Source organism: Podarcis gaigeae (assembly GCF_964106915.1).
Source record: "Podarcis gaigeae genome assembly, chromosome: 6".
In the NCBI taxonomy this organism is placed as follows: domain Eukaryota; kingdom Metazoa; phylum Chordata; class Lepidosauria; order Squamata; family Lacertidae; genus Podarcis; species Podarcis gaigeae.
The window spans coordinates 51327998-51349910 of record NC_139682.1 but is presented as its reverse complement, the minus strand read 5'-3'; the positions used below and the strand labels follow the sequence as shown (position 1 = coordinate 51349910).

The window sequence follows — 21913 nt, the reverse complement described above, 5'->3', positions numbered from 1 at the left end:
GTCTATATTTATGCACCAGCTAATGACTTCCCTCTTCTGCCAGGCCTCTTAAATTTGTGGTGCATGTGCCTGCATTACAATGAGAGGTGTTCCTTGTGATACTTGACAGATGGATTAGTTACTACGATTAATGGTTTGTTAGTTGATTGTATATTTACTTTTGTATATTTAATTTTGTGAGCTGTCTCGAGATCACTTCTGATAAAGGGTGGGATACCATATAACACACACTCTTACTTGCATTGCTTCCTAGTTTTAAGTTTTTAATGGTGGGATTCAAATGTGGACCACACTAATTCCCCTCTTCTTTTCATTCAGAACTGTTTGATAAAGCTTGATGAGAATGGATATTCTGCTATAGTTGGTGACTTTGGCTTAGCAGAGAAAATTCCCGACTTCAGGTAAGTAGCATTGTCAGCATGAATCAAAATGAGGAATATTACTGCAAACATAAAATATGGGGGAAATCCTCAGCCGTGGGAATAAAATGGCAAAGAAATTTAAAGGTACAGTCTGAAAATTCAGTAAAACTTTTAATCTGTCAAACAAGTAATGACCATTCACAGCAGCAGGTATTGGTTATAAGTTATTTTGCAGAATCAACTTCTCATTAGTAATACCTGTAGTGGGAGAGAGAACCATTTTGTATAGTCAAACAGAATTAAACTTGCCAAACAGGGCAAACAAAATCAAATATGGTTATTAGTTCTAATTCTTCTATTTCATGCTAGATTTCCCTTTGAATTTCTTCTAATAGAGAATGGCAGTTTTAGATCAGCAGCAACCTGCAAAACCAAAGCTGAAGAAGAACAGGACTGTATTCCACCTGTTTGCAATTATTGGCTTTTTTTAGCCCACCTATTTATATTTTCTCTCTTGTATGCCCGAGTGTGTATATGTATCTGTCAAGTGAGGATAACAGTCCCAGCAGCAACTTATGAAATGGACTCCAGACCATGAAAGCTTATGCCATAATAAATTGGTTAGACTTGAAGGTGCTATAAGCCTCTTTGTTTTAGCTGCAATAGACTAAGACTGAAGTTGCTCTGGAAGTTTTTACCATGAGTTTGCATAGTGGCTAAATGAAGTCATCTCCTAAAAAAGATAGATGTTGGTGCTCACCTTGACGTGCACCTTTTGATCCTCAGTGTTTGCTGCAGTATATGTTTGCTCAGTGATGACTATAAGTATTTTGCACATGCTCAGGTATATATTCCTTTACATGATCCGCATTTGAGTTCTCTCACTGAAATCAGTTCCTGAAAGTTCCATACAGTTCTTTCAGATATCATCATGCACTTAGAAAACTTTCTCCTTGCCTTCCTGTTTTTCATTTTCTTTTTTAAAAAAGATATCAAAATGGTTTAACTGCTGTGTAAAGTACCATGAATACTAATGAGTGGAGTTCTGTAAAATTACTATTTTAGTGACTATTTTGACCCTGAACATGCTTCAAGCAGTTATGCAAATCAGTATTGTCATATTCTTCCCATTGGATAAGTGATCCATTAATGAACTGAACTAGAACAGTTCGGGTGAAACAAAATTAAACTAAAAAATGTACTGACTTGACACAGCTGCTCTATAAATATGGAAATGAATTATTTCAATTTTCAGGAAGCTTCCTATCATGCTTCCTAAGTAGAATACTTTTCTGAATTGTCCAGGGAGAAACTTCTGAATAGTCAGATTTGTCATGGGATATTTTGTTCAGGCTAAGGGTTATCTGCTACTGAATGGTGTTCTGAAGTGTCAACTGTTGCCTGTTAATGATATCTGAAGACTTGCTCTGAAGAGCCTAGAATATGAAGAGGCCTTTCAGGAGAAAGGACAGAAGCTCTTTTGGCTTGCAGTGGTACTCTGGCCACTTCACACTTCACCTCTGCTCTCTCCATCACCTTCTGTTGTCCAGACAAATAGAATCAATATGAATGGCAAGAGAACAGCTTGTACTTGTTCCCATGCTGAAAGTGAAAGGAGTTGCAAAGAAATGCTTAATTTGCCAGCTTCTAACCACCTCTCTCTCCAAATGCTTAAAGTGAGAAACTGCCAGTGGTGGGCTCTCCTTACTGGATGGCACCTGAAGTGCTGAGAGATGAGCCATATAATGAAAAGGTTGGTCTTCTTTAATTATACATCAGTTAATAGATACCGGGTTGCTGGTTGCCTGGCATAGTTGGGGGTGGGGAATTTGTGAGCATCTGTAGCTTTAAAGCTGTTCTAACATGATAGTAATTAATACGTTTAGCTGAATGGGTCCTACGTAGAAAATTCAGTTGGAATCTGCTCCTTCCTGAACATGATTTCAGAGTTCTGTGGATCTCATCTGAATAGAACGACAGCACTTTTTATTTCATTAAGTGGAATAAATATCCAAGGTTTCTGTTTTTCTTAATTTTCAGAGTAGCAAAAAATGGGTTTCTCAACCTTTACAGTTTTATTATGACAATAAATGCTTCTAGATAAGCAAGTAAAAAGCAGCACAGCATAAATCATATGAAACCCTGTGCCTGCAAGTACCTAGCTGAATTATCTCATATGATAGGTATGATATGCTATAGGGGAGGTTGTTTTCTCTAGTCATACGCATGCTGTTTTGTTTTGAATATTGCACAGCAATATGTTATGTACTTTCTCTTTTCTTTGAGTAGTATTTTCTATAGCTCTAAATACATTTGGTAATTGGTTGGATGAGCTCTCTCTCCCAATTAATACTGCAACATTTTCTGATTTTCCTTGTTTGGAGTGGGCAGTGGGATACATGTACATTAGATGTACATTATTTTTAAGCACACCACATTTTTTCCAGGCTCTCCCAGACTGAGCTTAAATATGTTCTTCTGGTTTGCAACAAAAGCCAGTTTTGCACAGTACTGATTAGCTGGCCGCAACCACAGTCACATCTTCTCAGAGCAGTTTTAAGAGTGAATAAAGGTTAGCCATTTTTTAAAAAGTATAGTAAACACACACTTGATCATATAACAATACAAATTGGGCATCCTACCTGAAGCATCCTACCTGAAAGGGAAATAGGCAATTGGACTTTGATCTGGGGGCTTGCACACATGCACTGAGCAGCAGAGATGGGGAAGCAGAGAGCACCTCAAAGTTGAAAAGTCCACATTGAGCCCTGTTTACAGGTACATCTCTGGGTCCTAAGATACCTTTTCAATGAATATGCTTTTATGCATTATCCCTTAGGAGAAGGGAGTGAGACTGCCACTCTGCAGGCCTAGGTTTTAATTGCTTGACCTAGAACTTTGGCAAATGTTGGAAAGTAAAAACTGTGAACACCTTAGAGGACACTTTTGTCATGTGAATGGGGAAGGGAGACCCTACCAGATCAGGCAGCATAGGAGTGCCTGTAATAAAGTTGTGGTCATGTTTTCTTTCTCCCCCTCCACCCCTCCTCAGGCGGATGTATTCTCGTATGGCATCATTCTTTGTGAGATTATAGCAAGGATCCAGGCAGATCCAGACTATCTCCCTCGCACAGAGGTAAGCAGAGTGCATTAACAAGGACTGGAAAGGGAAGAATCCTCAAGAATTTCGCTGGGTCATTAATGTTTGCAGAGTTGCTGAACACATGGTGAATGACCGCTGTATAAGTCTTCTAAGAAAGCATTCATCCTCTGCTACAGTTGCATGCAGAGACTGGCACTAACCCCTTCTCTCCACTCCTTCCCCATTTAAAGCACATAATTATACTTTGCAGGTCAATGCTACATCAGGAATTAGTCATGAGCTTCTATAATATCTGACTGGTATAACCCAAAGCAGGTTATTGATGGTACCTTATTCACTGAAAGAGGACTATCTGCATAGGAGTCCTTCTCTTCTAAATTAGAAATACATTTTGGTATTGGCGAGTTGCCTCACTACCTTAGATGCACTTCTGCCTTTTCACAGGAGAGCAGGATAAGAGAGAAGTTGTCATGTCCTATCCTACCTATTCAGAAAGTTCCAGGTTCAACCCCAGGCATCTCCAGTTAAAAAGACTAGGTAGGCACTGATTTGATAGACCTCTGCAGGAGACACTTGAGAATTACTGCTAGCTGAAGTAGATGATGCGTGGCCAAATTGCAAGTAGCCTGACCTGGCTTAAGGCAGCTTCCTATGAAATATTCTCAAACTGAAAGTGTAGAAAATGTCTTCTCTGTGCAAGAGAAGGGGGGATTTTGAGGCAGTCATCTTGCCTTGGAGAGAACTTATGAAATTACCAACTCTTAAAGTAGTCCATGCCAAAGTCCAAGTAGTTATTGCAAAACTAGATGGATTATGATGCAAGTTGAAAGTTGTCCTACTTCATCACAGATACGTTATGCAGTTTATTTATGCATTTTAAGCTGTAGATGGCTAAACATTGTACAGTTAGGAATGTCAGGTTATATGAACTGTGCTTCAGATAAATTCAGCTCATATGGCAGAATGTTTAGGAGACAGTAGGTATACCTCAGTGTCCATACAAGATCAAGGCACAAACTGAGACAAGAAGAAATTACCCTTTCCCCTTGCCATTCCTCATATCTACATAGGAACCTTGTATTTGTGTTAGAGCACTAATAGATGTGATTTGGTGTGTTGCTTGTATGGGGAATAACCTATATATGTAATTCATTGTATTGCTTAAGTAGAGAATTATTATCTGTAATTCTCTTTCATGCTTTGCCTTGTAACACTGTCTTCATGATTTCCTCATTTCTTCGTCTAGCACATATTTCCTCCCCCCTCCTCTCGTGTGCCTCAGTTGTTAACTTTTCCCTTCCTTTTCTTTTTCCACCTCTACTTGCAGAATTTTGGGTTGGATTATGATGCTTTCCAGCATATGGTGGGAGATTGTCCCCCTAACTTCCTCCAGTTGGCCTTCAACTGCTGCAATGTGAGTATATTTAAAGGAAAATAATGGAATGAGCATATTTCCTCTGGTAACTTGGATAAATGGTTCATGAGGGACTTGGAGGAGAGGACATCTATACAATCTAATGTTAGATTTCTGGAATGCAAATAGGATATTTTAAAGCAAAGAGGATATTTTAAAAGTTATAGTTCCTCTGCTCCACATTGCTTTAGATGTATGGCTTTGTCAAAATGAAACATCAGTTAATCTTTCTTCCATGTAACATAACAATATGCCTGTAGGTATACATGTGTTAAAGATGGTGCCTGTGAGAATTAATTTATTAAAAACCAAGAAAATAATGTTTTTGTAAAATAGTGCTATGTGTACAGAGTTTTCTTCATGACTAAGCTCTTATGTATCTTGTCACTTATTTTGTTAATAGATGGACCCAAAATTACGTCCTTCATTTGCTGACATTGGCAAGACACTGGAGGAAATTCTAGGGAATTTGAAAAGTGAGGAGGCTGAAAGAGAAAGAAAGCTCCTAAATCTGGACAGCACAGATCGAAAACCCATCTCAGTTTCCAAAGGTAGGGATCAAGGGGAATGAGCACAAAGCTGCTCCGATTACTAATCAAGAATAACAAAAATTGTATTATAGTGAGGGTTCCTTTCTTGAATTTTTGATGGGGAATGTAAACCAGAAATAATACTTTTATTTCCAAATAAGAAAACTTGACTTGAGCTACATTATCACGAAATTCAATATTGATGTTGCCTTGGGGAAACAAGGTGTGTGCCAAAGCCCCCTTTCCCCAGACAGGCCCATGGAAAAGGTGCAACTCTGTCCCAGCCCTGTCAGTTCGGGCTGGGGACAGAAAAGGAAGCTGCTCTGTTTGCAGTGGCAGTAGCAGGACAGTTGGTATGATGGACACTCTGCAAGTGGATCTCCAGGATGTTGTCTTGTCTTCTCTCTGTCACGCCCCATGTGTAAATGTGAATTAGAATTGCTCTGCTTAATGTCATTAAGGGACATCTTGACTAGTGGAGTAAAATAATCCTTTGTTTGGTGTCGTAATCCTTGCAGGATCAGAGGAGGTTCCACTTTGAGAACAAACTTTTCCCCATACCCTAATATCATTTCTGAGACACCCATTTTTTATGCATCATAGGCTATGACAGATGAAGACCAGTTCTCACAAATGCTTTGTTGCTTGACATTAGTCCTCTTATTTTATTTTTCAAAGGGAACATTTTATTTGCATATGATATAAACTTTTGATCGTTCATCTTTTTTATTCTTATTTCCCACTTTTTCTAAAGCCCAGCTCCGTAGGTACCCAAATTCTAACTATATAGACCTCAAAAGGAAACTGTTACATAAGTAACTACTAGCTGTTAGTAGCTTTTTCTGTAGCTTGCACTTTTGGAGTTTAAATATCTAATTTTAGAAGCAAACAAGGCTCCTGGTGTCTTCTGTGCCCTTGTGAAACAGATTCCAGGAACTTCATCCAAATTAAGCTCTTCCTTGTTGGCTTGGGATGTCTGACCTTTAACCAGAGGCTGACTTATTGCAAAGTATTTCCTAGAGGCTATATCAGATCAGTTTGAATTATTGCAGCTTTGAAGACTACTGCTGCAAGTTGGTTTGTGGAAACTGCGAGTGAAATAAATCTAGGGACTGAATACATTGTTTCAGGCCATAGGTGTCATTACCCCACACAATAAGGACTGAGGACTGTACGGAAAAGTGCCTTCATTTGAACAGCAATAGCCGCTGGCAGCTTGATCCAGAGTACACTGGGTTCTTCATTCTTTGCAATATTAAGGGCACTGGAGACATGTGAGGAGAGCTGTACTTGGCATTGCGCAAATGAGGAAGCGCTTTCATATGTGGGAGATACACGTGGACCCCGAAATTTGTTCAAAAGGTTTCTGTATCAGTGCTGGTGAATTGCAAATCCTTTAATGTACCCAGAAATATATATGTTTAACATAATAAAACATAGGAAGCATTGGTGTTAGGATTGGATTGTACCTTCTTGTAAAGCATCACACTGCCCCCTGGTGTGCTTAGAGAAATTGCAGCCAAAATTTGGGTACCTGTTCTCAGTTTTGAGAGGAAGCTGTTACATGGCTGGGACAGCTACTTTCCACTTGACCTTAATATTTGCAGTTGCTCTATTTAGTGATGCATTATTTACATGTATTTAACAGATTTTACCCCCAAGCCCAACTGCTGTGTGTCATAGTTTCTGCACTGGACTATGTGCTGTTTCAAAGCTGATGTGGAATATAATCTCTTCACTTCCAGAGGGAGGTATTATTGTTTGCCTTCACCTTTCAAAGCACAGGGGTGTCTTTGCTCTAAGGAAACCTCACGTTGAAAACATCAGCCTTTAGTAGCATGAATTTGTCTTATAGTCTCATGAAATGGTGGCTGTCCTCCTCAACTCTTGTTCTTGGGAACAATCTGCTAGTGCACAGAGCACAATAATAGAATGGGAAGGCTATATCTCCTGTTATGTTGGCCTTTGAAATTACTTGCCCACAGATAAGACTTGTTATTCTGTCTTCAGTCTTTAACAATTGGTACTTCATTCCCCTCTAACGGTCTATGCAGAATGAAGCTTAAAGCAGTAAAATGTTGACGCAGAGAAAAGATTTTGGATGAACATGAGAAGTTAGAGATCGTATCAACCCTTAGATTACTTTAAACACTATTTATTGGTACTAATATTCTACACTAGACCTTTACTTCCTACTTATGATGAATAAAAAATTATTTAGATCTCAACTGATACAGAATTCCATGTGAGCCCATACATTTCCAAGGTGTGGGGTTTTGTGGAAGGCTGAACAGAATGTCATATGTACACTGGTGATCTTTTTCTGTATCATTCTAATCCTGTCACTAGCAACATCCTTTAAGTCTGATTTTCTTTTTCTCTCCATTCTAGGTTTACTAGAGAGGGGACAAGGAGTAAAAAGGCTAAGTTCACTGGATGACAAGATTCCACCTAAATCACCCCGTCCACGGCGCAATATCTGGCTATCGCGCAGTCAGTCAGACATATTCTCTCGCAAACCTTGCCGCAAGATAAATGTTCAGGATCCCTACTATACACCAAGCAAAGGGGCAAACCGGAAAGTCAACCCTTTCAATTCTAGGGAAGACTTGAAAGGTGGAAAGGTCAAATTTTTTGATTTGCCAAGCAAATCTGTGATATCACTTGTATTTGACTTGCACTCCCCGGAGGCAGAAGGATATCTAAAGATGAACCAGACCCCATTCCGGCAAACTTCTAACACTGACTGGCTGGACTCCTCTTTCCTTCCTGCAAGACGGAGCAGATCACTTCCAGGATCTCTTGAATTTGTGCATAAAGATTATAGAACATTTGGGGATCTCTCTTCAACCATTAGTAGATGTGATCCTAGCCAGCTGGGGGCTGAAGTGCGGCAGAAGCTACTGAGCAGCAGTCAATATGGAGTGTCTGAGATTCCTCCTTTTCAGGCCAAACATCATAGGCAGAACTCGCCTTCTCCTCCTCTGCAGGAGGAAGAAATGGACTATTCTGATGGACTGGAGCCCCAAGATGAAAATGGATACTGCCCTGTAAATTTTGCTAAGGAAGCAGAACTCGGAAAGCCCAGGGGGCAAGTTGCCCAGAATGTAGATTGTATCTTGGCACATAATTTAGACCATTCAGATAGTAGATCCTCAGAGATGTTTATGAGCTGCATCTCCTCTGAAGATATGGAAGTTGAAGATGAAACTCAAAGGAACATGCCTTCCACTAGGTCGGAGTCTTCCAAACTATTGTTCAGTGTTAACCCTTCCCCACAGTCTGGCAGAGAAGCCTCTCTTTTTGAGGCAGTGGATAGTGACGTCTCAAATCTTGTTTCTCTGCCATCTTCAGATGCACCAGCATCAGTATGCGAGCAATCAAAATGTGACATTTAAAGTTCAGCCATGATACCATGGTGGCATATTCCTCCCAACTTCTTTGCTTTTTTAATTTTTTATTTCAGAATACTCTAGCAAAGTGTAGCAACCAGACCAGTCCATTTGGAGAGACAGCATGTATGTCAGTGTGTGAGAGATCATAATCCCTTACCGTACCTCAGGAGGCAGCTACTGCAGGCAGAAGGGGAGAACAATATCTCCATGGAATGCCTGGATCAATGCAGGGCCATAAATTTGGGATCCTAGGCTTGCCTCTACTTAGAAGCCATTTTCTGTCTGTGTACACAGCTTAGATCCTATTGAAGAAATTCTTCTAAACTGGGCAGCATCCTTTAAAAAAATCTATAAAACCTTGTGTCCCTTCTTGGGAGCTGCTGAGCAGGTATAAATAACAAGATGGAAACTGGCAATGCTGGGACTACATAGATAGATAAGCTGGTAGCATCCTGTACCTCTGTTATAATGACAGGTTCATAGTGCTGGCCTGAAACCCAAACTTCCACTGAAGAAAGTCAGACTTGACTGCTGGAGCTAAATTTCCTACCTCTTCCAATCCAGTTTCAAACACTGGAAGCAAACAGCTCAGATTCCTATTTCAAGCATTCCTTGTCCAATTATTATTTGCTTTGGTCACCTTAATACCATGACCAAGAAAGAGGTCGATCCCATCTTCCTTAAGCAATAATAGGTGCTGTGCAACCAAATGCCTATTCAGTAAATATGAAGTGCACAAAGAGGATGAACAGCTGTGTGTTTGTAACTCTTCAGTATCTCCAATTCTATATTGTAGAAGAAATTAAGTATATAACCATCCAAGTGTTTGACATGAGAGCTCTTAAAAAATAAGCCAGCCCTTCCACATCAGCATTCTCTTAAAATCCAGCTCTGTCCAGCTCTTTGTGCAACTCTTCAATCAGCCTCTCCATGTGGGTCAGTCACACACTCTGAACAGATGTGTGCACATATGGAAACTTGGTCTGTATTTGCATTTTGTATAACTTAAAAGTACCTCACCTGAGATTCCTCCATTGGAAGAGGGATGCTTGTTCACTAGACTCTGACTGTAGCTGCAGAAATAGTACTTCCAGTCCTTACTGGTCTCTCTTTCTGAGTATCAAGTCTAGCACAATGCTCAAAGTAGAGAGAAGTTAGTAAGTGCTGAATAAGAGGGATTGGAGTCCCAAGTCTTGACTCTAGTCCCTTATTTTAATATAATAGGCTAATGAGAACTCCCCTGTGGGGAATAAATAAAAAAACAGTGCTGCTTCCTGATGTGTGTAGATGTCCTCTCTTATTAACTCCTCAAAAAGGAACCATAAAAACGGTGAAAGTCCACAAAAAGTATCAAGCAATAACTTGGGGATCACAGATATGGAAATATTTGAAAAACAGGTAACAATATTTTGCCCAAGAGTTGCTTGTTGCAACCTTGACAGCAGTAACATCTTTTTGCAATCTATGCTTATTTATATAGGAGCCCTTAACCTTGTCAAGTTCCTTCCAGAGAACTCCCCACAGCTATTTTTTTGCATGCATTTTTTTAAAGACAGTGAAAAATAAATGTGTTACCATCTCACTGCACACTTAGGATATAGTAACATTTTGTTCCTCCAAGGAAGAAGCATTTGCTCTTGATCAGTGCATGGATACTGAAAGAACTGAGCCCTGGAGTCTGCTTTAGAGGCCATGAAAGGAGTCCACACTTCTGCCTACTCTGGTCTGTGGTTGATGTGTGAGCTCCTAGAACCCTGTAGCCTTTAGATGTTTGACTTGTGCTCTTACTGTTTTGTGAAGATTTAAACAAGTGGCCTCTCTAATTTTGCTTCATCTATGTTTTTCCTGCTTTCCTGCAGTTTTTCTGCAAACAACCTATCAGATGTGGTATTCTTTCATGAGCTGGGGGAGAGGGTCGCTGCTTATATGGCTGCTCTGCATTCGTAGCAGAATGCTAGTGCAAGGCTTTAGTCTCTTATCCTGGTACAGAAAGCATCACATTTCTCCAGCCCACACTGTAATGGAGTTCTTTTTGAAGGAGCTTGGTGGAAGCCAATTCCTTGGTCATTGTGTGGCTAAAATTAAATGTATGCTATCCACTTTTACAACATGCAAGAGCCCCTGGCCCCATGGCCTTCTGGGTATGCAGTCTAGAGCCAGTATTGCAGAGCAGCTGTTGGCCATTAGCTGTAATGAATACAGATTGTGGCAAGACAGTGGCAGTGCTTTGTACAAATACAATAGTGAATTTTGCTTTTATCATGTTTTTGATTTGCTGACAGATGCATCTTGCTTTCTTACAAGCGACCTGCAGACCCATCTAAGATCCCCAATCTGTTTTTAATTCCCTCAATCTTTCTAAGTTACATTTATTAAACACGTAATAGCAGCAATACTTGTGACTGATTGGTGAAAGATGACTCTGTATAATTGTATGTAACAAATTGCTACCCCAGCAGAAGACAGGAGTATGATAGGTTATTCTTGGTTGCTGTATCTTGTCCAAGAACACTGGTATTTCTTGCCAGTTTAACTACAGACACTTGAATAATTCCTCTTTGCACTTAATGCTGCTGTTTATACTGCATGTCACTACATTTCTATGCAAAAATAACCTTTGGGGGCAGCCAAATATTTGATTAAGGTTTAAAGATCTTTGCAAGGTCTATTTTCATATTTATGAAGGAATTTTATGTCTTAATATTTGCAGTCTGTAAATAGCTAAACTTTGTCATTAAATCTTAGGAAAAAAGTCTGTAGCCTGTGTATAATTTAACACTGCCAGAAAAGAATCTTTACGAAACATTTTTCTAATACTGCAGATATTTATGGATGTGTAAAGAAGGCAAATATTGGTTTTTATGTTTTACTTGGTCTGACTTTTTTCCTGAACTACAGCAGCAGTATGTTTTACTGGAACTGAAATAAGTAACCAAAGATGAATCTAGTTTAAAGTATTTGAATGTTTTCTTTGTCAGTTTTTGTAAACTGTTTCCCAATTTGCTTTCAGAATAAAAACAAATAAATCTACTTTTGTGGTTGAAAAGACAGAGCTAAGGAAGAAAGCTCTAGCCTGGATTCAGCATCCTCTGACCACCCGAGCAAGAGCTGCTGCGCTAGCATAAGGGCGAGAATAATGCTTGAGCAGTATGAAATCCAGTGAAACAGTTGCATTTCTTGTGCAACTTTTAAGGGATGTGATAGTCTGCTTCTTTGGTAAATGTCTGATTTCACAGAGGTTCCTTTTATAGTATTTCATGCTACAAAGACACAGTTACTATTTATTTGTTGTGTGGAATTCAGATTTCCCCCAAGAAGCTGTTTCTATTTCCAACTACCCAACAGTTTGCGGCTTAGAAAATACACCCCCACTTTCGTCCTGATCTTTCATCAAAACTGTGTTTTGAACTAAAGTGTCATCATTCTGTTCTCCCCAGTGGTCAAATCAAATTTCCATAAAATCAAGAAGCAATGCATAAACAGTATCCTCCCCAACACAACAGGTATTCAGACGCATACTGCTTCTGGCCTATTTCATGTATTTGGTATAATCTTTTTTTCAGTCATTTAACCCAGTAGTCAGCACAACATCTTATGTCAACAAATCAAGTTATATTAAATACTTTTATAGTTGTCCTGAATGAACTTAGGATGCTTGGCTCTGCTACTTATGTGAACAGGACCTCTGAGGACTAGCAGCTATAACAAGCTCTTGTAACACATGCAGGGCTAGCCCAAAAGGCTATAGTACACCAGTGTTGGCAGTGGGCGTTATGGCACCAGTTCAGGCAAAAGTGGTAGATTAATATGTTCTGCTCTTTTCCCCGTACAACTCCTTTGTAGCTGAAACCCACAGATCACCATCAATTAGGAATATTAGCAATAAGTGGCAACCAGTGAATTAAAATGTACCATTAGTGTTAGGAGCAGAAAACAAAAGTCAGAAAAACAAAAGCAAAATAAATTAAAGTGGAAGGAAAAGATAGAGAAGCTTAATGTATAAATATATTTGGGTGGGGGGAAGAGTAAGAAATACTGGATAGATTTAGAACTTATGGCTCATCTGTACTGCAGATGTTGATGAACTGTCATCACTGGCCACACTTGTGGGGGCTGATGGGAGTTGTAGTTCAGTAACATCTGGAGAGCGACAGGTTTCCCACACCACCTGTACTGATTTAGTTGTATACCAAGTTTGCTTGATAATTGTGCTATGACAATAAATTCTAAGCTGCAATATGCAGGAGTGTCAGGCACCCACACATGGAAGCTTTGCTCCTCCCTTTGTGTGATCTGTGAAACAAGCCAGGAAATCCTAGTTAAGCATGGTTTCCTGTTCCCACTATGAACAGATGGTTAATAACTGCCAAACAAGCTAAGATATATAAGCAAACTTAAAACCTTTAACTCCATATTTTGGCTTGTTTGGAAGCCATTTGGGCATAACCAGGCACTATGATCAACCAAGGCTTTCTGCTTGTTCACAAAAAGGAAGTTCGTGCGCAGCTGATACTTGGGCATACTATACTTCTACTGAGATTAGATTGGTCAGAGGGCCAAACTACCACAGCATGGGGAGGCCACTGTCTTTGCAACTAATTGATGGAAGGATCATTTGGCCTGAGAAAGAGAGTATTAACAAAACAGACTGTTTTCTTTCCCTGCTAAAACTAGTGGTGACAAAGTTGAGTAAGATTAAAAGCCTTTTATAAAGTAAAGGCAGCCAGCAAGAGATTAAACCTCAGCTGTAACTGCATTAGTTGGCTGGGCACATTTCCCCTCTACTAATGCCAAATGTGACTTTAAAGGTAGCATTTGTGAATCGATTTTTTATCCTTTGTTGTTTCCAGTAGGTTTTACCTAAAGTACACTCCAAGGCTTGAGCAGTTTGATTTAGTTTGAGAACAACAGAATGCAGAGTATGATGCAGATACCTTCCTCTGCCCTTGGCAAACTAAGGTTCGCAGAAGCCCATCTAGCTTCTTACTCATTTATTCTGCAGCAAACTTACCAAAAAACAGGTAAGTGGTATGGGTAGAAGAAAAGCATGAAACCTATTTCTGAAATTCTCTTGCATCTTCAAGCTCTTGTGCCATCCTCTGTCTCACACGTAGATGCAGTTTTCTACCTCGTGCGGCAAGGGTTTCACCATTATCGTTACAGAAAAGAATAGGCCGTATCTAACCAAATCATTGCACACACTGCCAGGTTGCAGAAATGTCAAGAGCACATGGGGGCATGCAATGGGAAGAAAGGGAACACTGTTGCACTTGTGGAAGTCATTCAGTGCACACAATTTAGTTGGATACAATGCAATATTTCATAAAGTGATATGAGCAACTGCAAGAGACATGTTGTTGCACTGTTGGTGCCTTGTTCAAAACAGACCTGCTGAACCTCAAGAATGTCTTATAAGCAGCAGAGTCTTGTACTAGGCACTGATGAGGCCCATAGAATTTTAGTTAACTACTTTTCCAACCCACCCAAAGACCCAATCATCAAACCAATGAGCTTAATTATATAAGTACCATGCACATTTTAAAATATGCAAATGCTGGGCACAAGCAGCAGGGTGGGATGAAAGCACCCCCACTGCCACATACCCTGGAGTCTGAATGTTGTTCCTTCTCCCATTCCTCCCTCTGTGATTTGCATCTTTTTGAATATGCACTTTAATTGAATTTACACAATATTGTATCTAGTTTGGTATGCTGCCGCATACTTACCAATGTACAGTGGTTCCTCTACTTACGAACACGATCCGTTTCGGGGTGCTGTTCGCACCCCAAAAAGTCCATAAGTAGAGCGCTGCTACGGCACATGCGCGCAGATCGCTTCTGCGTGTGGCGAACCCAGAAGTAAACACTTCTGGATTTGCCACGTTCATAAACTGAAAAGCCGCAACATCAAGCAAACTTGGCACAAGGTATGACTGTAATCCCTAACAGGCTCTGATCTGAAATTTAAATTGCACAAATACTGCATAGATACAAGGTTTTATACTACTATAAATATTGATACTTATATATGGAAGCTGTTTGGTCTTTGTATGCAAGAGAAGTGGTCTCCACGGTCGTTACAAAAATAAGCTTCTGGTTCTCATGCTGTTGGTTTGAATGAGTGGATTAAATTAATATGCTATAAATTAGAGCTCCTCCCATAGCTCTCCCATGTTTAAAACAGTTGCCTGGTCCTGTGTACATAAAGGCTCTACCTTTAACAAACAAAAACGGAAATTCTAGTACTGTACAGAGTAATTTAATTGTGCAGATATTTAAAAATAAAGTCACAGTCTGCTGCTTTTGTTTGATGACTGTGGGTAGAAGCTGCTGCTATTTTCAACAGCTCTTATGTAAAGTCCAAAGTAGGAGGGTTCCCAGCTCTACTTACTAGCCCAAGCCAATTTCATCTTCTGGCTGTGAGCTTTGGAGGATTTAGAAAACAAACTTTTCACTATCTGAAGGGGGACAGACTTCCCACTGAGGTACACTTTGTTATGGCAGTCCGGCAACCAAGGCCCTTCACTTGAGTCTTTGTGTTCATCATTTTTGAGCATATGGACGTAGGCAATAATGTAACCTGTCATGAAGGCATCAAAGCCAGCCCGGTGAATACCACCCTCTGAACAGCCAGGCACTGGCGCCACTGGGTTCTGGGTGCCAGACAAAGCCGTCACTACAGAAGCACACTCTATCTGGACTTCTGGTCCTGATCCTTCAGTCCCTGCTGCCCTTTGTTGTGGCCCATCTTTGGATGGTGATAAAGTGATGCCCTCATTGTCTGTGGCACTGGCTTGTTCCTCATCCATCTTGGTATCAGTTGCCATGTCAGAGCCTAGTTCTCGTTCCACATCCATAGAACTCTCCTCATTACTGGATACAGTTTCTGTGCCTGCAGAATCTACAGTAGGATCAACTATGTTGCTTAAACAGGACTGCTTGGATGGGGGACCATCTTCCATATTGCAAGCTGCCTCTCCTTCCTTCTCAGGGCTCCTCAACACAGGTTCCTTTGAGGGCTCTACAAAATTCTTCCGATGCTTCCACTTCTGCTTCCTTTTCTTCCGCTTGTCCTCTTTGTGGTTCTCATCTTCATTAATTATTAGGTCAATGTTGTGAGACTGTGAACACTTCAATCCATCTGGGCACCAGCCATAGGCCTGCAGGGGAGAGTGAGAATCATTAGCACACTTGAGAAAATATCACTGGATCTTAGATACCCTACAGCAGTGATTCTCAAACTTGGGTCTCCAGCTGTTGTTGGACTACAGCTCCCATCATCCCTAGCTAGCAGAACCAGTGGTCAGGGATGATGGGAGTTGTAGTCCAACAGATGGGAGTTGTAGTCCAAATTTGAGAAACGCTGCCCTAGAGCAACTTTCAACATTAACTTCTAGATATTTATCACATTTGTGAGATTGTGCCATGCTAATTAACCGGAAAATAGCAATATTAAAAGACTATTCTGGATCATCCAAACCTCATGTATTACTTGCAGGCTTCTGGGCTGGGCCACTGTTGAGAAAATATACTGGACTAAATGGACCTTTAGCCTGACCCAGCAGGTCTCTTGTGTTCCCTAGTAAGCTCTGAGATACCATCATTATTAAAAGGTAGCACCTCTCCATTTTTATCAGAAAGCTGCAGAAAGGTACCATGCTTTAAAATTGACCATAATACCAGCATAAGCATTTGCCTCCCACTGCCACACACACATCCAGCCCAAGAGCCTGTCTATCATTCTAGACAGCTTGTCCTCATAGTCCCTATCTGAAATATCCACCACACTGAATGAACTATTTACAATTTACTATTTGACAAACTTTCAAGATAGAAGGTAGACAGAAGTAATACTTACAGAAAACGTCTGACAGATGGTGACTTTGTTTGCAGGGTCAAGCCCAGATTGGCTGGCATCTGATAGGGAACAGAAGCGATAATCGATGTAGGAAGCTATGCTGTCTGGGTAGTTGCAGAACTCTATGCTGAGGTGCTGCTTTTCTGAATTCTTCAACCTGTAGTTTTCTCGCTTGCTGGAAGGCAAGAGTAGCATTAGAACCTGGAACAGAGGCTGTGTCAGAGCAAGGCGATCGACTGCCCTTCAGGACAGGCTCTTCTATGTACTCATAGGAAAGCCCCCTGCATGTAGAAAAATGAGCTAAAGCGGAAATAAGAATATAAAAGATACATAGCATTGCTTTTAATAAGAGAAGCACAGACACATGAAAATGCTATCATCACAACTGCTTGTTCCCCTGACTGCCAGATACCTGGAACACCATAACAGGGTATGAGCATCTTCCCAAACTAGTACTTTTCTCTAAGCAGAAGGCAAACCTCTCATTTGATTATTAGAATCAGGGAGTGGGGAAACGGAGAAAAGGGAAGAGAAAACCTGAGGAGTTGTTTAGTCAGTTCCACACATTTCTACTAGTTTCTTCTGTTAGTAGCCAAACACATGAAAACCCCTACCCCTTCATTCTGCTGCCACAGAGAACTTAAGACAGGAGCCATCTTCTACCGCATTAGGCAGACAAGACTATGGCAGTCTCTTTTTCAAGTCTTCTGATATATGCAAAGAACTTTTGCTTCGTGCCACATTTTGAAGATACTGAAAATTGAGTGAGAATCCTTCTTGCTGTATTTTAGTGTTTTAAAGGCACAGCATGGAATGTGACTGACCCATCATCTCTTGGGTCCTCTGCATGTGCCAATAGAGTAGAGTTTGTGGAGACCATAAATTATGGCTAACTACCAAGGCCCGTCAAAATTTTGTGGACTGGAATTAAGTAAAATACTTTACTCAGAATCCAGGCTCTAGTATCAAATAGGAGATTTCAGTCTCCTAAGCAGTACAAAGAAATGCAACTCATTTTCATTATACATCTTTAGGCACCAGGTGAAAACGTTCCTCTTCAAGCAGGCCTTTGGCCAATTGACATCCGATGCCCTTTAAAATGGGTTGTGGAAGGGGCGATTATTGGTTTGTTTTTGTTCGTATATCTATCATGTATTTTGTGTCTTTTATATTGTAATTTTATGTTGTGAACCACCCTAAGATCTACAGGTATAGAGCAGAATACAAATTTAATAATAATAATAATAATTTAAACTCATAAAGAATTTCTGCTGAAAGCTGTAGCAAGAGAACAACCAAAGACAAATAGCAGGCAAGTACATGCATGTAGAGTTATAAGTTTGTAGTGGAGCCTGGGGTTTAATTGAATCACAATTAAGATTTAACTGAATCACAGCATTTGCCCAAAATGCACATAAATAGAATAACCTATATGGAAAGTAACAAAGTCACTAACTGGATATGGTATTCATACTTCTTGTCCTCCACTTATTCATACCCAAAGCAGACCCTGTTCCAGTAAAAATAGAAGAGCAGCAGCCTTGGACCCAGTAGTTGGGTTCTCGTTACTTAAAGCCCAGGAACAGCATTCAATGATGTATGCCTGCTTACCCAACAGAAATCAGCCTGTGCAATGGAACTTCCAATTTCTATTCTACCTCCCACACCCATGTGCTCCAAAAACCTGGTCCCTCAAATCTCCAGAGTAGATTTTGGGAGTACATGGGGGAGGTGAAGGGGGGAGGGGAGGAAGGGAAAGCCTTATTATGTGATCAGGCAAATGTCCACCTGTGCTACAATGGATCTCAGCCCAAGAATCCTTGTCAGGGTGCTTACAGCTTGACCTGACGAGATACCTACCATTTCTTGTAGGCATACTCTAGGTAAGAAGCCACAAAACGTGCCTCAAACTCGGAAGCATACTTGGTGTCATAGATTCCAGCTGGGAACATCTCTGAAAGATCAGCAGTGAAGGTGCCCAAATTGTCAGGAAGGTGAGCATAAAAGCACTGGTACAGGAAAACCAAATCAATTAGGCCATTGTGCAGAATGAGGGGCTTCTTGGCTCGGATCAGTTCCAGGAAAAAAGTACGGACGGTCTGGCTGTGGTTTTCATTTCCCTGTGAGAGCAAAGAGGGGATAAGGTTAGCTGGCCTCATTTCCAAAGCCTGCACTAGTTTCTTTGATATGGGAACAGGCTGGATGAAGATGAGCCTCAGCAGCGTTGGGCAGTCACTGCAGGCAAAGGCAGCAGAGGTAAATGCAAAAGAGGGTGGCATTTATTCCCTGGAGTTCCCTTCACCTGTTTTGATGGTACAGGTCTACAGGCCAAATTCTGCCACTGCTTATGGATTCATGACCCAGGTCCTAGTACAGAACAACCACACCTAGTTTTCGCTGAGGTACAGCCTGGAAAAGGCAGGGTGCCCACCACCACTCTTTCCCGTACTCTAGGCAGAGATGGTGCTTTATTCATCTACCAGAACTGTCAGATGAAAGTGCAGGACATTTCCCACCCCTTCAGCTCAGGCCCTGGTATGTGTTCCCAGGCTTATTTCTGTGAGGGCACTTCTCCTCTAGCAAAATGGTGAAACCAGCTCTGCCTGGCTCCAAGGCTTGTTTTAGCAACAGGCAAATCCCAGGTGCTTCCTTTCTGTGGCTGCTAGCAGACTGACTCTTCCACAGAAGCTCCACAGAACTACTTTGACTAGGTGGTGGCCATGTTGGTGAAGCATCAATTCAGCCCCATGACACTGAAGTGTGAAATGCATTGTGGGTTGTTAATTGATGTTAATAAAGGTTTTTTAAAAATACATGTGGATAATTCTGATTAGCAAAAGAAGTGTGAAATGCAAATGAAGCCAAGCAGGTATTAAGAAAGAAACCAGTTACTTTCTCATTGTGGTCTCACCTCACTTACACCTTACAGTAAAGAGTCCCCATACCTTGTCATTGCCTCTGTGATAAGGAATGCCCTGAGAATACTGCTTGTTGAAGTCAAAACCATGTTGCACCAGGAACTGAACTGACTGTGGTTCAATGATATAATCCTCCATACAGAGCAGGGTCAGGTTGTAGATCTGGGAGAGGTACGTGTTCTCTGACTGCAAATACAGGCCAGTTCAAAGAAATTGAGAGCAGCACAGAAAAAAGTGCAAACAGTAACATCCTAGAAATCAACAACTACTTCCTTTAGTGTCTAGAATCAAAACTGGTCACTTTATGCATTACTTTATGCATTGAAGACTGAACCTTCAATATGCCATCCTCTTATAAGTAATACATTCTTAACTCAGAAGTAGAATTAGGGTGAAAGCCAGACAATGAGCACTATACCTTATCAGGAAGATGTTTGAAACAAGCAATTCCTAGAGACAAAATGGAGCGTGTTCTGGCAGCACTGCAAACAGATTTGTATCGTTCTTCAATACACCTGTGGGGAGAAGCCTCAGGCAGCTTAGTAGGGAATTTAGACCACTGAACCATAGCTTCCCTATTGACATGACAAATTTCACCTTACCATTCAAGATCGAGACCAGCCTGAATTTCGAAGCATATTAATAGCATGTGGGCCTGTTCCCCACAGCTTGCATATTTCCTGCCCTCAAAGAACTGATTACTCCAAATGGGCAAGCACATTAAGCCATCCACACCCACACAGAGTCAATGAACTGCTTCCACTGTGAATCCCAATAGGTCCATTCAACTAGTGTCTGGTACTAAGTCGGGGAAAACAAAGACTCCTGAAAGCATCGGCAGACGCTCCACAATACTGTCCATATTCAAGGACCTAATAATTCAGAACAACAAGAATGAGAACATCATGCTTCAGAAAGGACTCACACAGAAGCAGCACATTACTTACTGATTCAACAAACTCTTCCTTGTTCCAAGCCCACTAAGCTCCTATGGACAAAGATAACAATTAGATTTCTACTCCATGGTAGAATAAGTTATGTAAAATAAGTTGTAGCTCAGTGTTGCAGTTTTACATGTACAAGGTTCAAGGTTTAATCCCTGATGTCTCCCATGGAGAGCTGGAAAACTCCTGTCTGAAACTCTGGAAAGCAGTATAAAGAATAGGTAGATAGACCAATGGAAAAATTAAAGAAAATGGTGTCAGCTTTCCCTAGCAAAGACAGCACCCAATTACCATCAAAGTTACAGTCCCCGCCTCTACCCTTTTTGAGAAATCACAAAGAAGGGCAACTCTACCCACCGTGTCAATAGCTATAAAGCTAGATGTTTTGATGGCCAAGAGCATGGATGGCCAGAGCTCCTTGAAATTATCATTCTGGACGTCGATGACTGGCACTTTCAAGGAAGTCATCCTTATGCAGCTGTTGGGACACAAGAGATTAGACATGCATAACTTTTAGAATCCAATGGTTAATTTTGCTTTGGGGATACCAATGACTAATTTAAAAAATCCCAACCCACAGATTGCTCCCTGCATATATCAAATAACAACACCTCAGGAAAAAGAGAACAGAAACCGCTGCTTTATATGGCAAAAAACCCAAGAGCCCCAGGTACAGTAAATGCTTCATCTCGTTAAAGCTCAAACCAGAACTAGAACCGGAACAGTTAAAAACTCATCAGTACATGATCCATAACGTGCACGTTATAGGTGAGATCAAGTTTAAACCTCCGCTCCACCACCATTTCCTGGTCCCTGACCACTAATTCGTTTAGGAAAATGCACATCGTCTGCGCAAGAAACCGCTGAGCATAATACCTCCTCCCGGAAGGTGCTTTCGAAAGACCTTCTCTTACCTTCGAGAAGTGACACCTGCGAGTTACTTAGACAACCGCCATCTCCCTTGTCGTTCAACTCGCCAGCTTCCGGCGCGTCCTGCTCTCTGGGGTCCTTCCTCTAAGGGTGGCGCGTAGGCCTAGCTGTCTTTGCAAGTGCCTTTCGCCGGATCCAAACCCACTCATTCTCCCCTGGCCCATAATCTCCTTAGCTCACTCAGCTGTTCACCAGCCCAGCTTTGCACTGCGAAAATGTACTCTGAAAATGCTTTTTGCGCTTGGATAGGGTGGGATGTGTGAGTGTGTAAAAACTACCCTACTGCACCAAAGTAAAATTCGCATTCATTGCTCTCTGCCCACGATTTGCATGTGGCGTCCGGAAGGCAGAAGGATAGCAATACTAAGGACTGGAATCATAACCCTACGTATCTGAATGAGGCTCATGCAGGACTTACTTCTGAGTAGACATAGTTGCAATGTGCTGTCGTTCCCTACTC

At 41.0% G+C, this 21913-nt stretch overlaps 3 protein-coding genes across 4 annotated transcripts in view; 2 read left to right on the top strand and 1 right to left on the bottom strand.

Moving 5' to 3' along the window:
- TESK2 (testis associated actin remodelling kinase 2) overlaps positions 1-11834 on the top strand; it is a 51523-nt gene extending 39689 nt beyond the window's left edge. For both annotated transcript variants that reach the window (XM_083742404.1, XM_083742403.1), the window contains exons 6-11: positions 319-401; positions 2040-2115; positions 3415-3498; positions 4793-4879; positions 5283-5430; positions 7801-11834. In XM_083742404.1, the coding sequence (XP_083598530.1) occupies positions 319-401; positions 2040-2115; positions 3415-3498; positions 4793-4879; positions 5283-5430; positions 7801-8807 (1485 nt within the window). In that variant the 3' untranslated portion in view covers positions 8808-11834. The remainder of the gene's footprint in view (positions 1-318; positions 402-2039; positions 2116-3414; positions 3499-4792; positions 4880-5282; positions 5431-7800) is intronic.
- Positions 11835-15046: 3212 nt separating this feature from the next.
- TOE1 (target of EGR1, exonuclease) lies at positions 15047-21813 on the bottom strand. Its single transcript, XM_083742443.1, has 8 exons — positions 21438-21813; positions 20881-21001; positions 20527-20567; positions 19998-20094; positions 19607-19765; positions 18522-18781; positions 16662-16836; positions 15047-15963 (listed from the first exon to the last, which is right to left on the bottom strand). The coding sequence occupies exons 2-8, from the start codon at positions 20989-20991 to the stop codon at positions 15187-15189; spliced, it is 1620 nt and encodes a 539-aa protein (XP_083598569.1). The 5' UTR covers positions 20992-21001; positions 21438-21813; the 3' UTR covers positions 15047-15186.
- LOC310846263 (selenoprotein Pb-like) overlaps positions 18590-21913 on the top strand; it is a 32082-nt gene continuing 28758 nt past the window's right edge. The window contains exon 1 of the mRNA XM_083742552.1: positions 18590-18599. The gene's annotated coding sequence lies outside the window, so the exon portion shown is untranslated. The remainder of the gene's footprint in view (positions 18600-21913) is intronic.

Bases quoted from the DNA above. Each gene is read 5' to 3' on its own strand.
- TOE1 (XM_083742443.1), bottom strand. From the start codon at position 20,991: ATGACTTCCTTGAAAGTGCCAGTCATCGACGTCCAGAATGATAATTTC. The intron at 20,568-20,880 runs GTGGGTAGAGTT...CTTTGTCCATAG, and splicing joins GCTTTATAGCTATTGACACG to GAGCTTAGTGGGCTTGGAAC. The intron at 20,095-20,526 runs GTAAGTAATGTG...TTCTCCCCACAG, and splicing joins AGGAAGAGTTTGTTGAATCA to GTGTATTGAAGAACGATACA.